The 22789-nt window shown below is 36.8% G+C and overlaps 1 protein-coding gene across 7 annotated transcripts; it reads right to left on the bottom strand.

The window, feature by feature from the left end:
• Positions 1-1676: 1676 nt before the first annotated feature.
• LOC140973734 (uncharacterized) lies at positions 1677-22733 on the bottom strand. Of its 7 annotated transcripts, none has more exons than XM_073436761.1 (21): positions 22369-22733; positions 22129-22254; positions 21754-21921; positions 21554-21637; positions 21418-21468; positions 21140-21196; positions 20912-20994; positions 20278-20401; positions 20140-20199; positions 11697-11846; positions 9081-9323; positions 8178-8261; positions 7936-8083; positions 6752-6879; positions 6294-6341; positions 5946-6076; positions 5780-5862; positions 5485-5588; positions 3058-3128; positions 2145-2488; positions 1677-2013 (listed from the first exon to the last, which is right to left on the bottom strand). In XM_073436761.1, the coding sequence occupies exons 1-21, from the start codon at positions 22678-22680 to the stop codon at positions 1856-1858; spliced, it is 2757 nt and encodes a 918-aa protein (XP_073292862.1). In that variant the 5' UTR covers positions 22681-22733; the 3' UTR covers positions 1677-1855. The 7 variants fall into 7 exon arrangements, with proteins under 7 accessions (XP_073292862.1, XP_073292860.1, XP_073292861.1 ...); XM_073436759.1 differs by having other exon boundaries at positions 6276-6341; XM_073436760.1 differs by having other exon boundaries at positions 6752-6891.
• Positions 22734-22789: the final 56 nt, after the last annotated feature.

Genomic DNA, 22789 nt, shown 5'->3' on the forward strand with positions numbered 1-22789 from the left:
AAGATATCATGAAAACTCTCAAAATTTCGTCAATCAGCGTCCCTGGACGCCTAAGCACCATTTTACGCCTTTCTGCCCTGGAATTTCTAAGACAGCAAAGGAGCAACCTCCTCTGCTGCCTTGGAAATTTCCTTGGAACAAGGAAGGCATTTAACCTACTGTCTTGGATATTTTTAGGGCACGAATAAGCGCATCAGAGCTCTGTTTGGACCTCTCAGCGTCTCCCGTGTTGTTTGGGAAATTTTCTCACAGCTTTTAAAGCGTAAGTATGAACATTTTTGTTAATTCAAGTTTTTTTTGTCTTTTTTTTTCTTTCAATTTCTAATTATTAACTTGAAACATTCCAACAGCATACAAAGTTCATATCCAATAAATGTAGCTAGAAGAAATTAAAATTTGATGGAACTTAAAGAAGAGGGCCTGAGGTATGAAAGAAAGAAATGGAGAACATGTGATAGGGGAAAAAGAGAGAGTGCTGCCTCCAAGAAAGGAACAAGGGAATTATTACAAAATGAATGGACCACGTACCAGGGATTCGTTTTGTGATACGATAGATACCACCCCCAAGGAAACAACAATTACTCTCTACCCCAACCAATACACGTAATGATGGGATATTTCGTGGATTAATAAAAAAAAAGATAATATTTAATACTCCTTTTGGGGAAAGAAAAAGGATAGCAGGACATGGTCAAAATCAAAATGGTCAAATTTAGGATAACAATAATATACCCTATACACCTCGTAGCCATACCATTATTACAACTTTTTTTCCTTGGATATTGTAATTTAAATCTGTCAGTTGTTAGGACATAGATCAAGAGCAGAAATGAAACCCCAAAAGTGGGCCTGGTAAACATCACAAGATCTCAAAGTAATTGATCATTTCAAAATATTTATAATTTTTCATCATAATTGTAACGCCCCAAATTCGACGACTGTCCTCACTGTATCAAGACGAGTCTTTTCAGCGTGCTTATGTCCTCACTCACACGCACCCTAAGAAACTTCCCAGGAGGTCACCCATCCAAGAATTGCCCCAAGTCAAGCAAGCTTAACTTTGGAGTTCTTATGTGATGAGCTACCGAAAAGAAGATGCACATTCGTGGTATGAGTAGTACAAATCAAATTTTTTAACCCCTCTTCAACTGTACAATCCATTACATTGAACAGTCTCGGAATCCCTCTCATTCCTGTGTGGGATCGGTTCATTCATGTTCCCTCCACCTAGAAGCCTGCCAGGAGCCGCTCATTGTCCGTGCAACTGATGGCACCGGCGATCACCCCCCGCCCTCTTCGGCCCCGGGCCTCACAATAATATTAAGGTGGATGTGGATTACAACATACATACAATGGCACAGCTCTTGGATTGAGGATTTGCTCAAGTTTAGCCTGTAGCTTGAGTTATGTATACGCTGGCCAGTAAAAGGATCTATACAAACAAGCTCACGAAAGAATAAATATGACTATTAACAACAATCAACAAGTGTAAAAATTTAGAAATAGCAAACTTTAAGAGAAACTGACGACATCAAATGTGTTACAAAGCTTGTACGAACATAATGCTGCTGCTGAAATGGACAAGAAGATTTTAAGAATTGGTTTCCGTGGTGTGTTAAAAAGATTCATTACCGACTCAGCCGAATTCAGATTAAGCTACAACAAATGCAAACGAATTGAGTCTGGCTGCCAGGCAAAATAGATAAATAAGTTGACACGGAGATTAAGGTTTACTATAAGATACAGTTGCAAGGAAGAAAGCATGACTGGTAAACCAGTATATGAAGATGGAACAACGTAAAATAAGCATATTTCATTGAAGGTGTCCGAGGGAAGGAAATGCTTAGATGACTAGCTAGTTCGTAATATCAGATAATTTCAACTTCAACTTCAAATTCCCTGCTTGAACTATGATTTCTCCTTTAGATGAATCCAATTGCATGACCGTTGCTTTCTTGTTGAGAGACAGAACATTCACCGTATCGCCAATCTTTGGCAGCTTAAACTTCTTTTCTACAATATACAAAATGGAACAATGGCACTAAAAACAATTGGGAGATTTGAAACCGAATAAAAATAGGTAAAAGCATGATCAGCATTAAATTTTGCATTTGAAAAGACGAGTCATTTTAGAATTTGAATACCTGTAAGTAAACGCCTGTTATTCTCTTTGGAATATGGAATCTCAGTTGTCGTAGAAGTAGCGTTTTCTTCTGTTGGAGTCTTTGTTACTGAAGAAATTACATTTTCTTCCAAGGTAGAATGATGATTATTGACGGTAGAAGTTTGGATATCCTTGTTTGCTTCTCTCTGCAGGGGAGATAGAGTCGGATTTGATCGAGATTGCCTAACTTTCTTGTGAATCACTGACCGTGCTGAAGCAGCAGCCTCCGATATTTCTTGTATCATCCTTTGTCTCTGCTCCAAACCATGTTCCACGACCCTGTTTTGCGTCACTAACAGACGTTGATGAAGTTCCTTTGAGAGCCTATCAGAAAGAAATTGTTATGCTTTGGATCAGTGACCAATATTCTAATATTAGGATGGTGGCCCGATACTTTTATGCTTTCCCAATCAAATCAGACAACTATCCCAGACAGATGGCTTATCAGAACATGACCAAATCACACGGTGAAGATATTTGGTAATACAAAACATCTCCACTAACCACCAGCCAGCCATACCAAAAAAAAATATTTATACAATTCCGGTACCTTGTACAGATATCAAACAACAACAGAAGGATGCCACTTCTTTGTAGAGTCACAGCATCAATTTATGCAGTTCAAAATGAAATGCTAAAGTACAGTATAACTAACTATACATGTCATTTAACAAAATTTAGAAAATTTATTGAATTCTGGACAGGAGGATTTGGATCCAAAGGACCTCATAAGACAGTTGTACTAACCCAGTTCTCCTTGTGATATCTGTAATCATAACTAATTTGAGACAACCCACCGAGAAACTTTACATGCTACTTGAGTCAAAGTATGAGGGGAGAATATGACTTAGTCCAAAACTTTAATAAACTTTTTCAAGCAAAAAGATTCTCACCGCAAGTAGAGCTGCACTTTGTGAATTTGTTCATGATATTCCTGCTTGAATCTCTCCATGTCAACTATCACCTGCACTTACGTAAATTGCAAGAATTTGTCAAACGGAATGTGTTTTATAAAATTAGAGAAAAACAAATACAGGGATCAGTTTCATAATTTAATTTACATAGACCTGAACATTCAGTAGTTACAAACAACAAGATAATGAAATTTTTTCAAATTGTGAACGGACATAATTACCCTTTATATGTTTACTTCTTCCCATTATCAACTGACACATGTGATACTTTCACATTTTGTCTATTAATTAATAATTAATACTAATTAGCCACATTTTACGGTTATGGCTTTGTGTTTTTTATTTTTTCCCATCGTCTTTATTCATTGAAATATTTAATCATGGCATATTACATTCTATATCTTTTTTTTAAAAACATTTTATTTCATTCTATATACTTATAAAAGTGCGGAATATGAAAATTTTTTCCAATTGTAAACGAGTGTGATAAAATAAGGTTGAGTTATATTTTTATTTTAGTCTGTATGTAGCAAAGTAAGTCATCTCCATATTCTTTTATGTTTGAGCTAATTTTAAAAAAAAACTATTAAATTTACTTAATATTAGTATTAGTTATTTTTCTCATTTTAATAATTTTCTTGGACTTTCATTTAAATTAAATTAATTATGTTGTTTATCGAACTCTTGACTTTCATTTAAATTCTAAATTAAATTAATTAGGTTATTTATTGGGCTATTTCATTATCATTTTAATAAACTCAATGAATTATTAAAAATAATTATAACGTAATTCAATTTTAAAAAAATTCAAAAACTTATGTATATGAAAGACCCATGAAAAATTACCTGAATACTTTGAATGAAGAGCCATCCAAATAAATTCTGAATTAAATATATTAACAAATTAAAAAACAAAAAAAATGTAAAATCACTATTATTATTTTTAAATTAAATAAATAAATTAAAAGAAAAATTATATTTAATCAAAAATTTTCAAATTTATTTTGTCGAATTATTAATTTCTAAATGCATGAACACATATTTTATGATCCAAAATTTAATTGTGAATTTAAATATTATTAATAAAAAAATTATTAAATCTGAATAAGAAGTATCTATAAAAACGTGAATGAAGAGAATCGTTCATCACACACATTATATGATATGATACTAGAAAAATATTTTTATAAAGCTGTTTAAATGAGAAAGAAATATGTGAAAAATCAATTAATTTTTTCATTAGTTTTTTCTAACTAATTCTAATAATAAATAAAATAAATTGAATTATTAATTGTTTAATTCCTCTCATAGATTCTATTTTATTTAAGTCTCCCCATAATTATATATTATCAAATAGTACTTAATTATAACAATGATGCCATGACAATTTATTTGCATTTGTAGAGTTATTCCCACACACATATATAATGACAATTATATTGACAAAAAAGTAATCAAACATTAACTAAATAAATTCAATAAACAATTAATTTGAACGAAAAAACATAATATATTTTGAGCTCATTCACTTCTGTTATTTTTCTTTAATAAATTGACTTCCTGACTAAAAAGATTTTGGTATGTGCAATTGAATATGGTTATTATATAACATTGTATGTCTTTTTATTGTTCCAATGTAGAAAAATATTGGTCGCTGTGAATTTTTGTTGAATCAGATAAATATGTGCAAATTTGAGTTGAAAGAATGTAAGTAGAATAATTTGGTTCAAATATTTATTTAAGTAATATGACAATTAATTGATTTATAATGAAATAATTATAAGTTAATTAGGTAGGAGAATATATGTATTAAATTTTTTTATTAGGAAAGTATATGTATTAAGTTTTTTTATTTATGATTATTTTCTATTGTTAATGTGAATGTGAGTTAAACGAATTGATTTGGATAATATTAAATTTACATCTGACTTATTTATTTTATATCTGTTAATATTAAATTTAGATTTTCATTTCATTATAATATAACTATTGTTCTTGAAAAATAAATATATTGATAATTATTTTAATTAACTTTAGTTGTCCAATTGAAAAAATATCATATCATCCACATAAATAGAAAGACTCCTTAGGGATATATTTAAAATTTAATATCATAAGACATATATGGAAATTGCATAATATATTATTTTTATTTTTATCAACTTTAATTTTTTAACATAATTTATTCTTAGGTTAATGTGTCAATAACCATGAATGTCAAATTAAATGCTAATATTAATCTAAATTTTTAACTTTCTATATATATATTTTAATTTATATTATATATAATTAGTGTCATCGATCGCGTGTACTTCATGTTAGTAAATAAGAAAAGTTTATATGGTCACAGAAGTGCCATCTGTATAGCAACAATCTGGATATGTAAGCATAATCAGTTGTATATACCTCATTAATTTCTGCACTAGCTGCTCCGTATAGTTCACGGGCATTGTCCAAAATTTCAGCAGGCATCCCAAGCCTCTCCGCAATATTGATTGCATTCGAACGCCCTACAGTTAGAAAGAATCCCAGCGTTCAATCGCGTTTAACAGCTAGCAGCTGCTTCTACAAGATCACTGAAGTCTTGAAGCCAAGTCGTTAAACATGGCGAACAAAATAACATACCATAATACCAGAATCTTTACAATTAACAATTATCATACAACCAACAGCCCATTTATCTCATAAAACAAGATAATACCTGGTACTCCCCAAAGAATCCGGTAGGTGGGCTTCAGGTTCACTTCATCGAACTCCATACAAGCATTTTCAAAGGCATCATTGCTATAATTGTTAAAGTAATAAGCCCCATGTTAAATAATATTATTTTATGCATCATTTTAGTAATTCTTTCTTATACAAGCTACCTGTATTTGAGAGTTTTAAGTTCTCCATGGTGAGTAGTAGCTATAGTCAACAAGGCACCAGAATCAGCAAAAGATTCCAGTAAAGACATCCCCAAGGAAGCACCCTCAAGAGGATTAGTCCCCGCACCTACCTGAATAGTTGAAAGTGAAATAACATCAGTGTTATCATGGAAATATCATAAGAATTTTATCCTCAATCCCCCATTTAATGTCCTAAAAAAAGGCCAGTGAAAAACCATTTTCTATTTCACATACTACAAAAAACTACAGCAATCGTGATATAGAACAAAAAAATACTTTTTGCAAGGAGGAGTAAACACATTAAAATACATTATTGAAGTTCCATACTTCATCCAAGAGCACCAAAGACAGACGTGTTGAGAGGGACTTGATTTCCTGCAAGGTATAGAGAAGGAAAAGCAAAATGTGTTCATCAGGGAAAAGGAACGGCAAAAATTGGTTAAGGATGACAATAAAATTATATAAGTAACAGTTTAAGCCTTCTACTAAAGAATATTAACATAAATTCATTAAAAAAACTTAACCACCATATTCTCATTTTTTCAATTTGATTAAAGCTGCTATAGAAACACCTAGGTCTGACTCTAGAGAAAAAGAGAATTCACTTATCTGCTCCAGTTTTGGCCAATCACCGAGCAATATAGAGCTTCACATATTATGCACAGATCTTATTGATAGCAGACCCATTATTTCATAGGTGGCCATAAAGGCTATGCATTCTAATTGTGCCCCTAAGCACTTTCTGATTATGCTTATGTCATAAAATAAGAGTCATGTCGGCTTACACTAATTTGTTTCAGATGGCCAGAAAAGGTAGATAAAGATTGAGTTAGGGACTGATCATCCCCAATGTCTGCAAATACAAAATCAAACCAGGGAACCCTCGCTGGTTCTGAAGCCAAAACATACAGACCTGCAATTTTTCCTTCATATTATGGAAAGATAATTTTAACATTGTACAAGTTAGGATAAAAAAATAAACTAGAAATGCAACCAAATGCAATTTTGACAATTTTTTTCTTTCTTCTGGGAGATTCTTGAAACTTCACCATCAGTAAACCATTAAAGCAACAATATTAGGACATTTTTTTCATATCAGTATATAAGATCATATTTTGAAGAAGGAAACTTGTCGCTCCTCCAAAATCCAGTCATCGTTTCCCAATATCTTGTTAATAAGCCATAAAGCACAATCTCCATAAGTTCCATTACCTTTCTTTCCTTAAAGTCACAGTAGACTTTGGACATATGAGCACCAGGTAGAGAATAGTCATTTTTGGCCAGAGGACCAGTAACATTACAGCATGTTTTCAACCAAACATGACAGTAGTATCCCAATACCCTTATTTACCTAGGATCAGCCATTTGGATCTTCTTTCATGTTAGTATAAGAAGCCATCTCCAACCTTTTACATTGATTAGACCTCTTCCTCCGTGTTTACAAAACTTAATTTCCATAAAATTTCCAATGCAGTTCATCTACTTCCGTCACTAAATAAAGCCAAATCTACACAAATTTATCACAAAATATCTCTCATCAGCGACCACCTTCAGATCAAAATACGGTATATGAACAAAATTATGTTTATTAAAAATGAGTATCAATTCTTGTCCCTTTCCTATATTGTTACAAGTTTAAACTTCAAAAATTTCAGTTATGTTTCTTTTCTCCAATACAAATGCACAAATGAATAATCTTTTTATTCTTTGGGGTGGGGTGGGGGTGGGATTTTATCTTACTTTTTACTGATGCATTTGAAGATGTCAAGCACTCATCGACTATATTATTTTCCAATGCCAATCACTGAACTATCTAAACGAGCATTAATCTATGAGAAGATAACGATGCTTGCAAAAAAGGGTAATTTTTTTAGAGTTTCCTGACTCATTGACTTAGGTGAATCATAAGATGACGCATTTCATTAGCTAATGAGTAGAAGAAAGTAGAAACAAAAAATTCTAAGCTAACCAGATTTTGCCATCATTGCAGCCAACCCAACTGTCTTCAAACAAATGGTTTTGCCTCCGGTATTGGGGCCAGTAATAATAAGAACCTTGTTATTCTGTTCTACAAATATGTCGAAGGGGATGGGTGGAGCTTGTTTTAACATAGAAACCTGAAGCAAAGAGGGTCAGTTTAATAGCAGTTACATAATAAATGCCACGAACTCTATTGCTTGTAACACCAATATCATATTAACTATTATTCACCTGCATTTCCAGAGACGATAAATTCGTATTGATTGTTTCTTTCCACTTTGCATATCCTTCTTGCCGTTTTTTCCTACTAATTTCCTGGCAGGAATTTAAAACATAGCAATTAACATAAACTTTTTGAGGCAAGCAAGCTTGTTAGAAATATTAAAAGAGCATAATACTTATCATTAGCACAAGGTAATACGTCCTCCCATCCACAAATAAATAAATTGAGACAATGTATAAATTACAGATGTTTGTATCGTTCTAAAACCAGTTTAGTGATGACAACTGGAGAGGTACCAAGCTAGTGACTAGTGAGTAGTTCATCTTAGCAAACCAAACTTAACTTTTTACCTCGGTGGTTTTGATACCATTAACATCTAAACATATTATACCTTCTTATAAATCACCTAAGCATCATCCTCGGAAAGTTAAAAAAATCGACACCGAACCCAATGACTCTGCAGTACCTCGTTTCTTTAGATACTGATGAACTTATAATGGGTCCTTTAATCCTTTGTGATCCTAAAACCTTGGAAAAAACAATAAGAATCCATAGAAAGTTGGTCTTCAGATCAAAGTTTTTCACTCATTGGTGCCAAGCCATGCAAGAGAGGGAAGGTCCAAGCAGCATGGGCAGAAAATCAAACTATAATATTTTAGGCACGTGTTGTTGCACAATTAAGTTGGTCTTCAGATCAAAGTTTTTCACTCAGCTATGCCAGAGGGGGAAGGTCCAAGCAGCATGGACAGAAAATCAAACCATAATATTTTAGGCATGTGTTGTTGCACTGTTATGTATCCACAGAAACGCTAATGTCAACATCGACTAATTAAGTTTCAAAGGTAAGTCTAAATCATGACCTACAGATTTAGCATATTAAGTTTCAAAGGTAAGTCTAAATCATGACTTACAGATTTAGCATTACTAAGATCCTTCAAAGCCTTTTGCATATTCTGCCGATGTTGTAAAAGCAGCAATGGATGATAAGCTTTTGGCAAATATAAAGTCCATTTCTTTTGAGTGAGAAATGATTGTTTTGAAATTTTGTCTTCCACTGATGTTTCTGTATCAATAAAGCCATTTTCATCACATGGCATGTACAAATCAGGAAATGAACCATCAAAGGAAATGCTATATCGTGCTCTGGCATTGATCTGTACAAAAAAATAAAAAAAATTAATTCTAAATAAAGAAATGCAAAGAAATAACTCCATTTAAAAACATTTGGTGGAATTCCAAAACTGATATGGATTATGATATTAACCTTTTTACAGAAACAAGGGTCACGATTTTCAGGCCTTTTCTTGGAAACCAAAAAAAAAAAACATTTGATTTAAGATCCAACAGTGTGATTTGACAATTTCTAAGGGCACGGGCATAAAAAATCATAACATCCCCCCTGTATACAATACTCTGATGCATCAGCTCTGCCAACTATCCAGCTTATCAGCATATCAAAGTTCAATTCAAGACTGAAGATGACGCTCTAAATGATGTTATACTTTAAACAATCATTATCCAATTCAAGAATGTAAGATTTTTATAAATGGATAGCATTGCAACAGTGAAAAAGCACCATTTCATTAGAGCGAGGACCGAGAAGAAAAATAGAATCGATAAAGAGACGACTATGGTTAGTAACCGCAAATGTATCTAAAGTAACAATAGAATAGGAGAAACCCTAATTATTCTTGTTAAATTTTCTTAATCAAATTGTACTACAAAATCTCAACTAAATAGGAGAGAAAATACAGGAAAAAAAAATCCCAAAAAATTATAAACAAATCTTATCCTACCAAATTTAATTTTACCAAAAATCCTATATATTATCCTCTTTAAAATAAACTTATCAACACTCCCTTTCATGTTGGTGTGAAAATATCAGTCATGCCTAACTTGCTGACTTGGTCTTCAAAGAGTTGTCTTGAGAGACCTTTGCTCAAGACGTCTGCAACTTGTAACGTGGTTGAACAAATGGAGTGCACTTTTTCTTCTAGCTTCTCTTTTATTAAATGCTTATTGATTTTAATATGCTTGGATCTTTCACGTAGAAGGGGTTACGAACAATGCTGATAGCAACCTTATTGTCACAGGATAACTTGATTGAAAGTTTTACTGTTATTTTCAAATCATCCATAAATCTTTTCAGCCAAAGAACCTCGCATACACCTTGAGTCATGGATCTGAACTCAGCCTTTGAACTATTTCTTGAAACAACGCTTTGTTTCTTGCTCCTCCAAGTTACTAGATTCCCCCATAAGAAAGTGCAATATGAACCTGCTCAGTCTGCATCTGTGTATACTTCAATCTCCCTTTTTTCGCTTTTCTCAAAGAACAATCCTTTGCATGGTGTACCCTTTAAATATATAATAATACGATACACTGCTTCCAAGTGTTCTTCATACGGTGAGTGCATAAACTGACTAACCATACTTACAACAAAGACAATGTCCGGTCGTGTGTGAGACAAATATATCGATCATCCAACTAGTCTTGGGTACCTTACTTTATCGACCGGGACACCATCCTTAATTTCTCTTAATTTCCCACTCGCCTCTATTGTAGTGTCTTAGGGTTTGCATCCACTCATCCCTGTTTCTTTAAGAAGGTTCAATACATACTTTCGTTGAGACACCATAATTCATTTCTTAGGCCTTGCTACCTCCATTCCAAGAAAGTACTTCAAGTGCCCCAAATCTTTGATCTCAAACTCTGTGGCCAAACTTTTCCTCAACCGGTTCATCTCATCACTATCATCTCCTGTTAATATTATATTATCGATATAAACAATCAGTACCGAGATCTTGTGAGTGGACAACTTTCTTGTGAGTAAAGTGTGGTCAGATTGACCCTGGCTGTATCCTTGGCCTTTAACAAACTTAGTAAACCTCTCAAACCACGCTCTGGGAGATTGATTCACTCTATAGAGAGATTTTTTCAACCTGCACACTTTCGATCCAAATTGATTAGTGAATTCAGGGGGAGGTTCCAGATAGATTTATTCTTCCAAGTCACCATATAAGAAGACATTTTTTACATTTAGTTGATTCAAAGTCCAATCAAGATTGGCAACAACAAATAATAAAACTCGATTTTTATTTAGCTTCGTCACTGGAGAAATGTCTCAGAGTAGTCAACTCCATATGTCTGAGTGAAACATTTGGCAACCATACGAGCTTTCTATCTTTCCAAATAACCATCGGAGTTGTATTTTGTAGTGAATTCCCACTTACACCCCACGACGGATTTTCCATTGGGTAGTTCGACTTTCTCCAAAGCAAAGAGTTCTTCTCCAGAGCTCTTATCTCTTCAAAAATAGCTTCCTTCCATTCAGGTATCACTAGGGCATCATGTACGTTATTCGGGATACTAAGAGAATCTATTTGAGAGATAAAACCGAAAAAAAAAGGTAACAAATTTTTAAAAGACACAAAGTTGGACAACGAGTGCTTGGTGCATGACCGAGTACCTTTTCTCAGAGCAAACATGAATGTCGATGGAATTAGAGGATGTTGACTTGGGCATACCTTGATCAGGATCAGATGAGGTCTCGTTGTGCGTTTCTCTATTTGGCTCTGGATCTGGTTCATGGCTTTGTGGAAGGACATTATCCTCTCTTTGCTTTGCCTGACCTTTCCTAGTATATACCAGACCCTTGAGGAATTTTCCACTTCCTTCTACCATCTCAGACGGTGCAACTGAATTATCATTAATTACAAATTCAAATATTAGGTTTGAATCACTAATACATTCATCTTCATCACACGATGTCTCTCCCTGAAGATGAATGTCATAGTAAGATTGACCCCAAAAAAAATGATATCCATTTAGACAAAAAACATTTGTTGACTAGATCAAAACATATATATCCATTCTGGTTAGCACGATACCCAACGCATATACAATTATGATCCCTAAGATCCAATTTGCAATGGTTGGGAGCATGATTATGAACAAATACAGTGCTCCCAAAAGTTTTTAGGGGAATATTTGTCATGAGGCGAGTAATAGGAAAACATTTTTGAAAGATGTTAACAGGAGATTGTAGCTTCAAGATCCGTGAAGGTAAACGGTTAAGAATAGCTTCACCCAATGATGTTTGGGAACTTTAGTTGAAAAATTAATGGCCCAGGAAACTTCAAAGAGGTGTCTATTTTTCGTTAAGCTACACCATTTTGTTGAGTGGTATGATGACTCGAACTCTGATGCAAAATCACTTTTTCAGCAAAGAAGTTTCCTAATACATGATTAACAATTCTATTCTATTATCACTTCGAAATATTTTTATCCCAGTATAGAATTGAGTCTGAATCATGTTAAAAAAATGTTGAAAAATATGTACAACCTCAGTTTTATCTTTTAAAAGAAATATCCAGGTCATACGAGTATGATCATCACTAAATGAGATGATCAATGTTTCCCAGACTGAGTGACTATGCGAGACGGACCCCACTCTGTGTAGGTGAGATGGGAACACATACCTATGATGTTTAGCCAATGCACAAGATTCACATTGAAATGAAGAAATATCTTTATTAATGAAGAGTTTTCGTAACAACTGTTTCAAGTAATTAAATTTGGATGTCCCAAACGATAATGCCATAACATAACATCATTACTCCTAGAAGTAGAGATGGAACATGTTTTCTGGTCTTTTTGGCCAAGGAAAGAATCAGCGTTGAAAATATAAAGGCCATTATCCGGCCTAGCATTGTCAATCATCGTCCCCGAGGCCTAATCCTGAAATTCACAATGAGAACACAAGCAAATCACACGACAACGTAGATAAAGAGTTAACTGATTGACAGAAAGAAGATTATAAGACAATAAAAGAACATGCAAGACATTTTTAAGAGTCAAAAGAGGATAAATAACAATAGAGCCCTTGCCAGCAACAACAACAAACAAACCATCAGCAATCTTAACCTTTCTGTTGCTGGCGCATGGTACATAGGAGGAAAAAAATTGGGAATTACTAGTCATGTGATATGTTGCGCCAGAGTCTACAATCCAAAAGGTGTTAAAACATCGAATTTGCAACATTTGCTAAGGAAGATATACCTATTTTGGGAGTGGAGCAAGAGGGGTTGGAATTTCCTAGCTTAGATTTGAACATTTTCGACAGGAGCTCGAGTTGTTTCTTTGTCAAAGGAACCGATTCTGAAAGAGAAGATTGCTGCCCGGAGTCGTCACTGCTTGTTTGAAGAGCACACCAGCCCGATTGGAGCCTCCAAATTTCTTTTTAAGAAGAGCAGGTCTACCATGAATTTCCCAACAAGTTTCCACTGTATGCCGCAACTTTTTACATTTCTCACACCATATTTTTGGTTTACCTCCATTGCGGTCTCCATTCGAGACACCGCCTTTACCAACAAAGGCCAAACCATCAATTTCTGCCCTCAAGTCATCCGATCGCGGCAACATTACATGGCGGCGTGCTTGCTCGCGCCGAATTTCAGAGAAGGCCTCATGAATGCGGGGGAAAGGTTTTTTGCCAAGGATGCGACCTCGAACTTCATCAAGATCCTTGTTTAAACTTGCAAGGAAGACAAACATTCAACTTTTTTACATTCATTTTCAAGGTTTTAAAATTCGGCGTTAATCGAGCTCCAGACTAGCGCCTAGAACCTAGGCCGCCTAGGTGGGGACTAGAAGATGCTAAGCGGATTCCACAGTATCAAAAGACTTGTAATGGTTCTTAGAATAAATTTCAGCCCAAACTTTGTTAAAATTCAATTGACACCTAGTCTATTCCTCTTATTTCTTCTGCTTAAGACGCATCTTCTGCTTAAGGCGGTCAGGATAATAGAAAATGCAAGAGAAATCAAAATAAAGAAAAAAATTACCTTTAATATTTGGTTCGATTTTCTTATGTGTGCAGAATAAGCAGAGAAAAAAGATAAGAGTGATATGTTAGGGCAAACGCAGACCAACAAATCGTGGTTTTAATTGGGCTTTCAATACCAGAAAATTAAAAGTAGAAACCTATAATTCTTTATGGTTTAATTAGGCTTTCTAAAATTAAAAGCCCAAACAAAAATTCCCAAAAAAACTCTAAACGCTTAGGACCGCCTAGACCCGCCTAGGAGTGCTTAGGCTAGCAGCCTAGCACCTTTTCGGTGCAGTCGGGTGGACGCCTAGGCGCCTCCTATCCCGAGTTTTAGAATACCGTTCTTTTTTTAAACCGAGCACTATCTTTACTGCTCTCTCACTCTTCAACATCAAGTAAATCTAAATCTTGCCAAATCAACATCATCTCATTATAATATATGGTGACAGCTTGATTGCTTTGGTATATACGCTGTTAGAATTCCTATTATTTCCTAGTAAGATTTGTATTTAGGATTTTATTTTATTTACTCTATAATAGGAAAATGTGCTAAATCCGAAATTAGTTATTGACAACTGATTCCTTCTAAGCCTAATAGAAACAGAATATTTTATTTTAATAGGAGATTTGATAGAATATTTTATTTTAATAGGAGATATTTTATTTTAATAGGAGATTTGATAGAATATTTTATTTTAATAGGAGATTTGGTAATTCTTGTATAAATACCAAGTGTAAGGAATAAAAATATTATTCAGCCAAATTCACAAAATTCACATGGTATCAGAGCTATAATCGATCCGATACTTTAACCCTACGACATTTTTTTTTCCGATTGCTCTTCTATTATGAGCAACTCGGAATTCCTTTTTGGAAGCTATATGGCTGATTCATCTTCCCCGAGCACTCCGATTGATGGCGAATCTACCACAAAACCCACTGGTGGAGGCCACTCTTCCACCAATCTTAACCAGAATGAAATTTCCACCAATTTTTTGATCACTACCCATAAGCTTAATGGTACCAACTTTCTGCAGTGGTCCCAATCGGTCACCTTGTTCATCAAAGGACGAGGAAAAATTGGCCACCTCAATGGTACCACGACTGAACCTGCCAAAACCGACCCGTCCTACAATGCGTGGGAGATTGAGAATTCCATGGTTATGTCGTGGTTGATCAATTCCATGGAGCCCTCTATTGGTCGCTCCTATTTGTTTCTACCTTCAGCACGAGCTTTGTGGGACGCTGTCAAGGATACGTATTCAGATGTTGGGAACTCGGCTCAACTCTATGAGGTGACTACTAAGATGCGGGATGCTAAGCAAGGATCCAAATCTGTCACCCAATATTTCAACGATCTCATGGCCTTGTGGATGGAATGCGATCTGTACTATGACTTTGAATGGAAGTGCTCTGCGGATCATGCACGGTTCCTCAAATTGATCGAGAAAGACCGTGTGTTCCAATTCCTTGCTGGCCTTAATAAGGATCTCGATGAGGTTCGTGGTCGGATACTTGGCCGGGATCCTATCCCGACTCCGCGGGAGGTCTTCTCCGAGGTTCGTCGTGAAGAAAGCCGCCGTACGGTCATGCTTGGCCCCGACGTCGCCTCTTTCGAGCCTTCTGCCATGGCTACCCAGGCCCCTGCCCCAGCCAAAGTTCGAACCAATGACTCCCGGAAATCGGGCAAATCTGACTATTTTGAGTGTGATTACTGTCATAAACCGTGGCACACTCGGGAGAAGTGTTGGGCCCTACATGGCAAGCCCCCAAAGTTACCATCGAGCTCAAAGACTACCGGAAAAGGTGTCGCTGTGGCTACTACAACCTCTCCACGGTCTTCTACGCCTGCCCCTACGACTTTTTCCGCTGATCAAATTCATCAATTGCTGAGTCTCCTCAAGCCTACTCCTGCTTCCTCATCGACTTCCCATGTTCGTCAAGGTAACATCCCTCGAGCTTTAGCTTCGTTCTTACACCATCGGCCATGGTTTATAGACTCCGGTGCCACCGATCACATGACGGGATGTTCCGAGTTGTTTTCTTCTTATACTCCCTGTTCGGGTCGTGATAAAGTCACGGTTGCGGATGGCTCATTTTCTTCCATTGCTGGCAAAGGCTCCATTATTATCTCACCCACCTTAACCCTTACCTCTGTTTTACATGTCCCTAATTTACATTGCAATTTACTATCCGTCAGTAAATTAACCACTGATCTAGATTGCTCCTTACACTTTTCCCCTGATGTTTGTGTTTTTCAGGACCGTCGTTCGGGGAGGATGATTGGCAATGCTAGACGAGTGAATGACCTCTACATCTTTCACCACGAAGACGACACTGGTCCAATTAACGATCGACCTTTACACTTAGGCCTCTTTTTTTTTTCTAATGTTTGTCCAATTAAGCTTTTACATTTCCGATTAGGTCATCCGAGTTTTCATTATTTAAAACATTTGTACCCTTCTTTGTTTACAAATAAAAATCCGTCTTCTTTTCAATGTGATATCTGTCAATTAGCAAAGCACCACCATGTTCACTATCCACCACATCCCATGTACACCTTCTGCTCCATTTTCCCTTATACACAGTGATTTATGGGGTCCATCTCGGGTCCCGAGTTATACCAATAAAAGATGGTTTTTAACATTAATTGATGATCATACTCGATTTTGCTGGGTATTTATTCTTAAAGATAAATCTGAGGCAGCCCTCACATTTAAAAATTTTCACTCCTTTGTCAAAACTCAATTTCATAACGATATTCAAGTCCTGCGGACTGATAACGGTCGTGAATACTTTAATTCCATCCTGGGGGTATACCTTATCTCTCACGGAATTCTTCATCAAAGCTCTTGTACCGACACCCCCCAACAAAATGGTGTCGCAGAGAGAAAAAATCGCCATTTACTTGAGATTGCCCGCTCCCTCATGTTCCAATCTAAAGTTCCTACTCGTTTTTGGAACGATGCCGTGTTAACCGCTGCCTATTTGATTAATCGGCTACCATCCAAAGTCCTTCGCTTTAAAACTCCTTTTACATTGTTTCACTCCTACTTCCCGCAGAACCGCACTTTTACCTCCGTCGACCCTAAAGTTTTCGGTTGTACTGCCTTTGTCCATAATACATCCCCCACTCGCTCCAAGTTCGATCCAAGAGCCATAAAATGCATTTTTTTGGGTTATGCTCCTACGCAAAAGGGCTATAGATGTTATAATCCCATCACTAACAAATCTTTTGTTAGCATGGATGTTTCGTTCTTTGAAAACATTCCTTACTACGACTCGGTTACATCCCAGGGGGAGTGTGACCTTCCCGACCCTATTCCCATACCATTACCCACTCCCTTCGTAACTCAACCTTCTTCGGTGTCTACCCTGCCCTCTGACCAGGCCCCGGTTCTTCAGGTCTATTCCCGGCGCCGCCCTCCTGCCGTTACTTCAGGTCATGCCACTCCTCTACCACTGCCTGATTCCACTTCGACCGACGATCCAGGTAATACATCTTTTCCCTTACCTACCCCGGTCTTTACTGATTTGGATGTTCCGATTGCTCTGCGAAAACCGACGCGGGCTTGTACCAGGACACCTTTATATCCCATGAATAATTTTATTTCTTTTGCTAACCTTTCCACTTCCTATCGAGCCTTTGCCTCTGCTATACAGACTACCCGTGTCCCTACCTCTATCGATGAGGCCATGGAGGATCCGAAATGGAAGGAGGCTGTTATGTCGGAGATGGATGCCTTGACTACTAATAATACGTGGGAGGTGGGCGTGTTACCCGCGGGGAAGCATGCGGTTGGCTGCCGCTGGATATTTACAATCAAGTATAATTCTGACGGTTCAATAGAGCGCTTCAAGGCTCGGTTAGTTGCCAAAGGTTATACCCAAACTTATGGGGTGGATTATGAGGAGACCTTTGCCCCGGTGGCTAAGCTTAATACTGTCCGTGTTCTACTCTCACTTGCCGTTAACCTTGATTGGCCCCTTTATCAGCTTGATGTCAAGAATGCTTTCCTAAATGGTGAGCTTGAAGAAGAAGTTTACATGAAGCTCCCTCCGGGCTTCCTTGCAGACTCTCCTCCGGGTCACGTTTGTCGCCTTCGTAAGGCTATTTATGGCCTTAAGCAGTCTCCCCGGGCTTGGTTCGGGAAGTTTACATCAGTCATCACTACCCACGGTTATTCTCAGGCTCAATCGGACCACACCCTGTTTTTTAAGCACTCTTCTCAGGGTCTTGTTTCGATTTTGATTGTGTATGTCGATGATATTGTTCTTACCGGCAGTGATCTTCCGGAGTTAGCAAGGCTTAAAGGAATTCTCAGTTCTACCTTTGTTATGAAGGACTTGGGACCCCTACGTTATTTTTTGGGGATGGAGGTCGCACGCTCATCTGAAGGGATTGCTCTGTCCCAAACCAAGTATGTTCTCGACTTACTTCGCGACACAGGTCTCCTACATTGCAAACCTGTTACTGTTCCAATGGATCCTAATGAGAAATTGTGCGACGTTCCTAACGCTGTTCCCGTTGACAAGTCTCGGTACCAACATTTGGTAGGCCGCCTCATTTACCTTGCACATACTCGCCCCGATATTGCTCACGCTGTGAATGTAGTCAGTCAATTCATGCATGACCCTTATGCACACCATCTTCAGGCTGTTTTTCGTATTCTCCATTACCTTAAGGGTACTCCGGGTTCGGGCCTTCTTTTTCGCAAGAATTCCTCTCGGAATGTGTCGGCCTATACTGATGCGGACTGGGCAGGTTCGGTTCATGATCGCCGCTCCACGTCGGGTTACTGCACTTTTGTTTGGGGAAATTTGGTCACCTGGAAGAGCAAGAAACAATCTGTTGTTGCCCGAAGTAGCGCGGAGGCAGAATATCGAGCTATGGCTAACGGTGTGTGTGAACTATTGTGGCTACAGATTCTACTTCGGGAGCTGCATATGTCCTTCACTACTCCTCTCCGGTTATTCTGTGATAATAAGGCTGCTATCAGCATTGCTCATAATCCAGTTCAACATGACCGGACTAAACATATCGAGATTGACCGTCATTTTATCAAAGAAAAGATTGACACCAGGGAAATTTGCATTCCGTACGTCCCGTCCGATGGTCAACTTGCTGACATTCTTACGAAAAATCTTCATCGACCTCAGTTTGACTCTTTTAAATCCAAGTTGCGCATGATCGACATCTATGCATCAACTTGAGGGGGAGTGTTAGAATTCCTATTATTTCCTAGTAAGATTTGTATTTAGGATTTTATTTTATTTACTCTATAATAGGAAAATTTGCTAAATCCGGAATTAGTTATTGACAACTGATTCCGGATTCTAAGCCTAATAGAAACAGAATATTTTATTTTAATAGGAGATTTGATAGAATATTTTATTTTAATAGGAGATTTGGTAATTCTTGTATAAATACCAAGTGTAAGGAATAAAAATATTATTCAGCCAAATTCACAAAATTCACATACGCCACATGCGAGTAGTCAACCCATATAACCGTGAATAATTTTCCATGTCGGAGTACATATCACGAACGACCTCCCAAACATCAAGCGGTAGGAAGAAACATAAATTATTTGCCAGTGAGAGAATCCATGGAGTTAATTAGACGTGCAGTGACCAAAGAGTTCTCCGATCACAAGGTGCATGGATTGAGCCCGTTCCAAATAATTATTGCCATTGAGTTTATGAATTTAATTCGAAGGGAATTATCGGCTAGGGCAAGATTTGAAGGAGATTGAGAGATTCCTTCTGAAACATCCGCTTCTAAACTGCTGGAACTGTTGTTGCCATCGCTGGCCGCCGACCCGTCGCCAGAGCTTACCATCGCAGCCCTGTAGTTCATATTGAGCTGGCTCTTGATACCATAAAGTACTAAAGAATAGAAGAAGCCCACCTAATTTTTTTTCTTAAATTTTCTTAATCAAATTCTAGTACAAAGTGTCAACTAAATAGTAAATACCGAAAAATAATCCCAAAAAATTAGAAAAAAAAATCATATCTTACCAAATTTAGTTCTATCAAAAATCCTATTTAACATCTTATTTAAAATAACCAAATTTATCAACAATATCTTAGACTTAGATATAATATGAATCCTATGATATGAGGTACTTTCTACGCACCAGATCTATTTGAATCATGCAGTTGCATAAATGTTGGATGTCAGCAAGATCCATTTGCATCTACACAAAAATAGAAAACAGAATACAATTATTAGTCTCTAGTAAGGATAGAAAAATAAACACAAAATTGGCCCAAACCTTCTTTGTTATCTTCAAAAGAACATCAGCCTCTGCCTTTGCCACAGATAGTCTTGCTTGCTGCAACTCATCATTCAATGGAACAGCGACGAGAGGTTCTAATAGGTTTCCGGCACCTAAATTACTACACAATAGCATAATTTTTCTCGGGAAAGCTTTTAGTAGAAGAATAAGCAGGTTAAAAGAATTGTAGGATGAGATATAACTCATTTATAAAAATCAACTTATCCAAAATCTTAGATCAACAAATGAATTCGGGATGCAATGCCTTGCCCAGAAACATTATGAAACAGCAAAAATAAGAACATATGCATTTCCAAACAACAAAATTGCAACTGCAATCCAGACAATTAAGCAATAACATCTAAAATATCAATTTAACCTTCATAGTCAGACAACCGTCGATGCATAATATTAAAACAACACCTTATTTTAGCTCACAAAATAAGAGTCAAATGATTTTTCTAAGTGTAAGTCGGTAATTTAAAAGTTCTAAGTAGAGGAAAGTAATTTCAGTACGATTGACGTCACTTACTGTTTGCAAATAGATAAAAATAGGAGAATAAAGCGTTTGTAGAAACAAAGAACCATGTGTGTGCACTACAAAATAAAAGAATTAAAGCATTTGATGCACCTCGACAGCAGTAGCCCCTCAAAGGTAGGATGCATATCAGCCTCAGACTTTATACACCATCTGCCATCGATATTGGTTGCTTCCTGTGCAGTTAAAAATACAAGAGAACGTTTTTAATATTTTATAATATCAAAGAAGAATAATTATTAGATAGATTTTTTTTCGCGCTACTTACAGGTGAGAGAACAGAGACTTCCTCATATCTAAAATGGAAGGAAAATAACTTACGATAGTGGGTGATTCTTTCAATTCTTTCCGTATCATGCTTTCAATCAACTGGTATAACTGTGGAAAGAAGACCGAAAGAAACAGAGAGTAAGCTGGCAGCTTCTTGGAGACCCAGCAAACTTCCAAATGAAAGACAGTCTCACTTTCATCTATAGAGCCAATCCAACCCATTGAGAACTCAAGAAGGAAATACAACAAAACATCCAGTCTTAAATCCAATGACTTTCACTTTCTATTAATGAATCATAACAGACTAACAGAAAAGAATGAAAGTTAACCTTTCTCTCTAGAACCCGCACACGATCACGAGCATGCCTCAAATCAGAACTCTGAATGTGTACATCAATGATTCAAATTAGGAGAAACCAATGAAAAACCAAATATCTGGATTCAAAGATAACATTGTGAACCTACCGCAGAATCTTTTACCGAGCCATCTTCATCTATAAGTTGTTCTATAAACTTAATCAAGGATGGATTTATCACAAATTCAACTATCTGCAATCAAATTACTCCAAAATAAGGAAGAAACCAATGCCATTAGAAAATTAACAAGATATGCTGATGCTAGGGATGGAACAAATAATCGTTATATTAGAATGTCACGATATTACCATTGCTGAAAGAGGCAAAAACCTCCCATACCAAGCTGAATCTTCCTTGGTGGCAGCTTTAATATTTAATTGCAGCATTTCTGCAAATTGCAATAGAGCTAAGAGGGCCATTGCTTCACTCCCACTCACAGGAGAACCCCTGTGAGCACATCGTATAGCAGCTTGCACCTTCAGCCAGAAAACTACTACTTTACCAACATTTCAATTCTGAGAATATTGAAAACTAGGTTAAAAGATTCAGAGATTAGACTCTCATTATTGCATTACTGCAGAGATTTGTGTTTGCTTCTCATAAGATCATAGCCAATCTTCTATAGGAGAAGCCATTTGATAGGCTTTAAAGCAAAAAACAAACAAGGACAAATCTGATCATACCGATGAAACATCCAAGCCAGTAAAGTCTATCATCGCGCCATACTTATGCATCTCAACAGCCGCATTGGTCTCCTCGAGTAGTCTCATGCCATCTTCGAACGTCCGATCCAAATTCCATAATTGCTTCTGCAGATAGAAAAAGACAAAAAATAGACAAAAGAGCATCGGTGAAGCTGTTAAACACCCGCGTGACATTCATTTCAATCATATGTAGGTGTTGTGTTAAGATTGAGCAGAGACCTTAGTGGCTTCCTTGCCGATGGAAGTACCGGCAAAGGAAGCAACGCAATCACAAAGGCGATCCCATTGCAAAACCTTGAGGCTATCGATGACTACCGATGGTTGGACTCTACATAGGCCAGAGCTCCCAGATGCTGCTGCTGCAATGAAGAATCGTGGAGGAGATTGTGATGCGTTTTGAAGTGGGGTTGAATGAATAGGGTGGTAGTGGCGGCGGCGGTGGAGGTTGTCGCGGGGGAAATAGAGGGAGAGAAGCTGCGATACAGAGGGAAGGAAGGCATTTTGGGCGAGAAAATGGTGAAGGTGAAGCATGTGAGCTGAGAAATTTAGGATAATAGGAGGGAAATGAACGAATTTGGATTAGACTACGGTTGGGGACAGGAACACACATTTTCCAGCGGGTTTTTTTTTTTTTTTTTTT

Source organism: Primulina huaijiensis, chromosome 3 (genome assembly GCF_012295235.1).
Source record: "Primulina huaijiensis isolate GDHJ02 chromosome 3, ASM1229523v2, whole genome shotgun sequence".
Classification (NCBI taxonomy): Eukaryota; Viridiplantae; Streptophyta; class Magnoliopsida; order Lamiales; family Gesneriaceae; genus Primulina; species Primulina huaijiensis.

What these genes read in the sequence shown, in the direction of transcription:
- LOC140973734 (XM_073436758.1), bottom strand. Translation starts at nt 22,680, where the DNA reads ATGCTTCACCTTCACCATTTTCTCGCCCAAAATGCCTTCCTTCCCTCT. An exon ending in AAGTATGGAACTTCAATAAT is followed by an intron (nt 6,077 to 6,275) that starts GTATTTTAATGT and finishes TCAACTATTCAG; the next exon opens with GTAGGTGCGGGGACTAATCC. An exon ending in CTTAAAACTCTCAAATACAG is followed by an intron (nt 5,863 to 5,945) that starts GTAGCTTGTATA and finishes TAACAATTATAG; the next exon opens with CAATGATGCCTTTGAAAATG.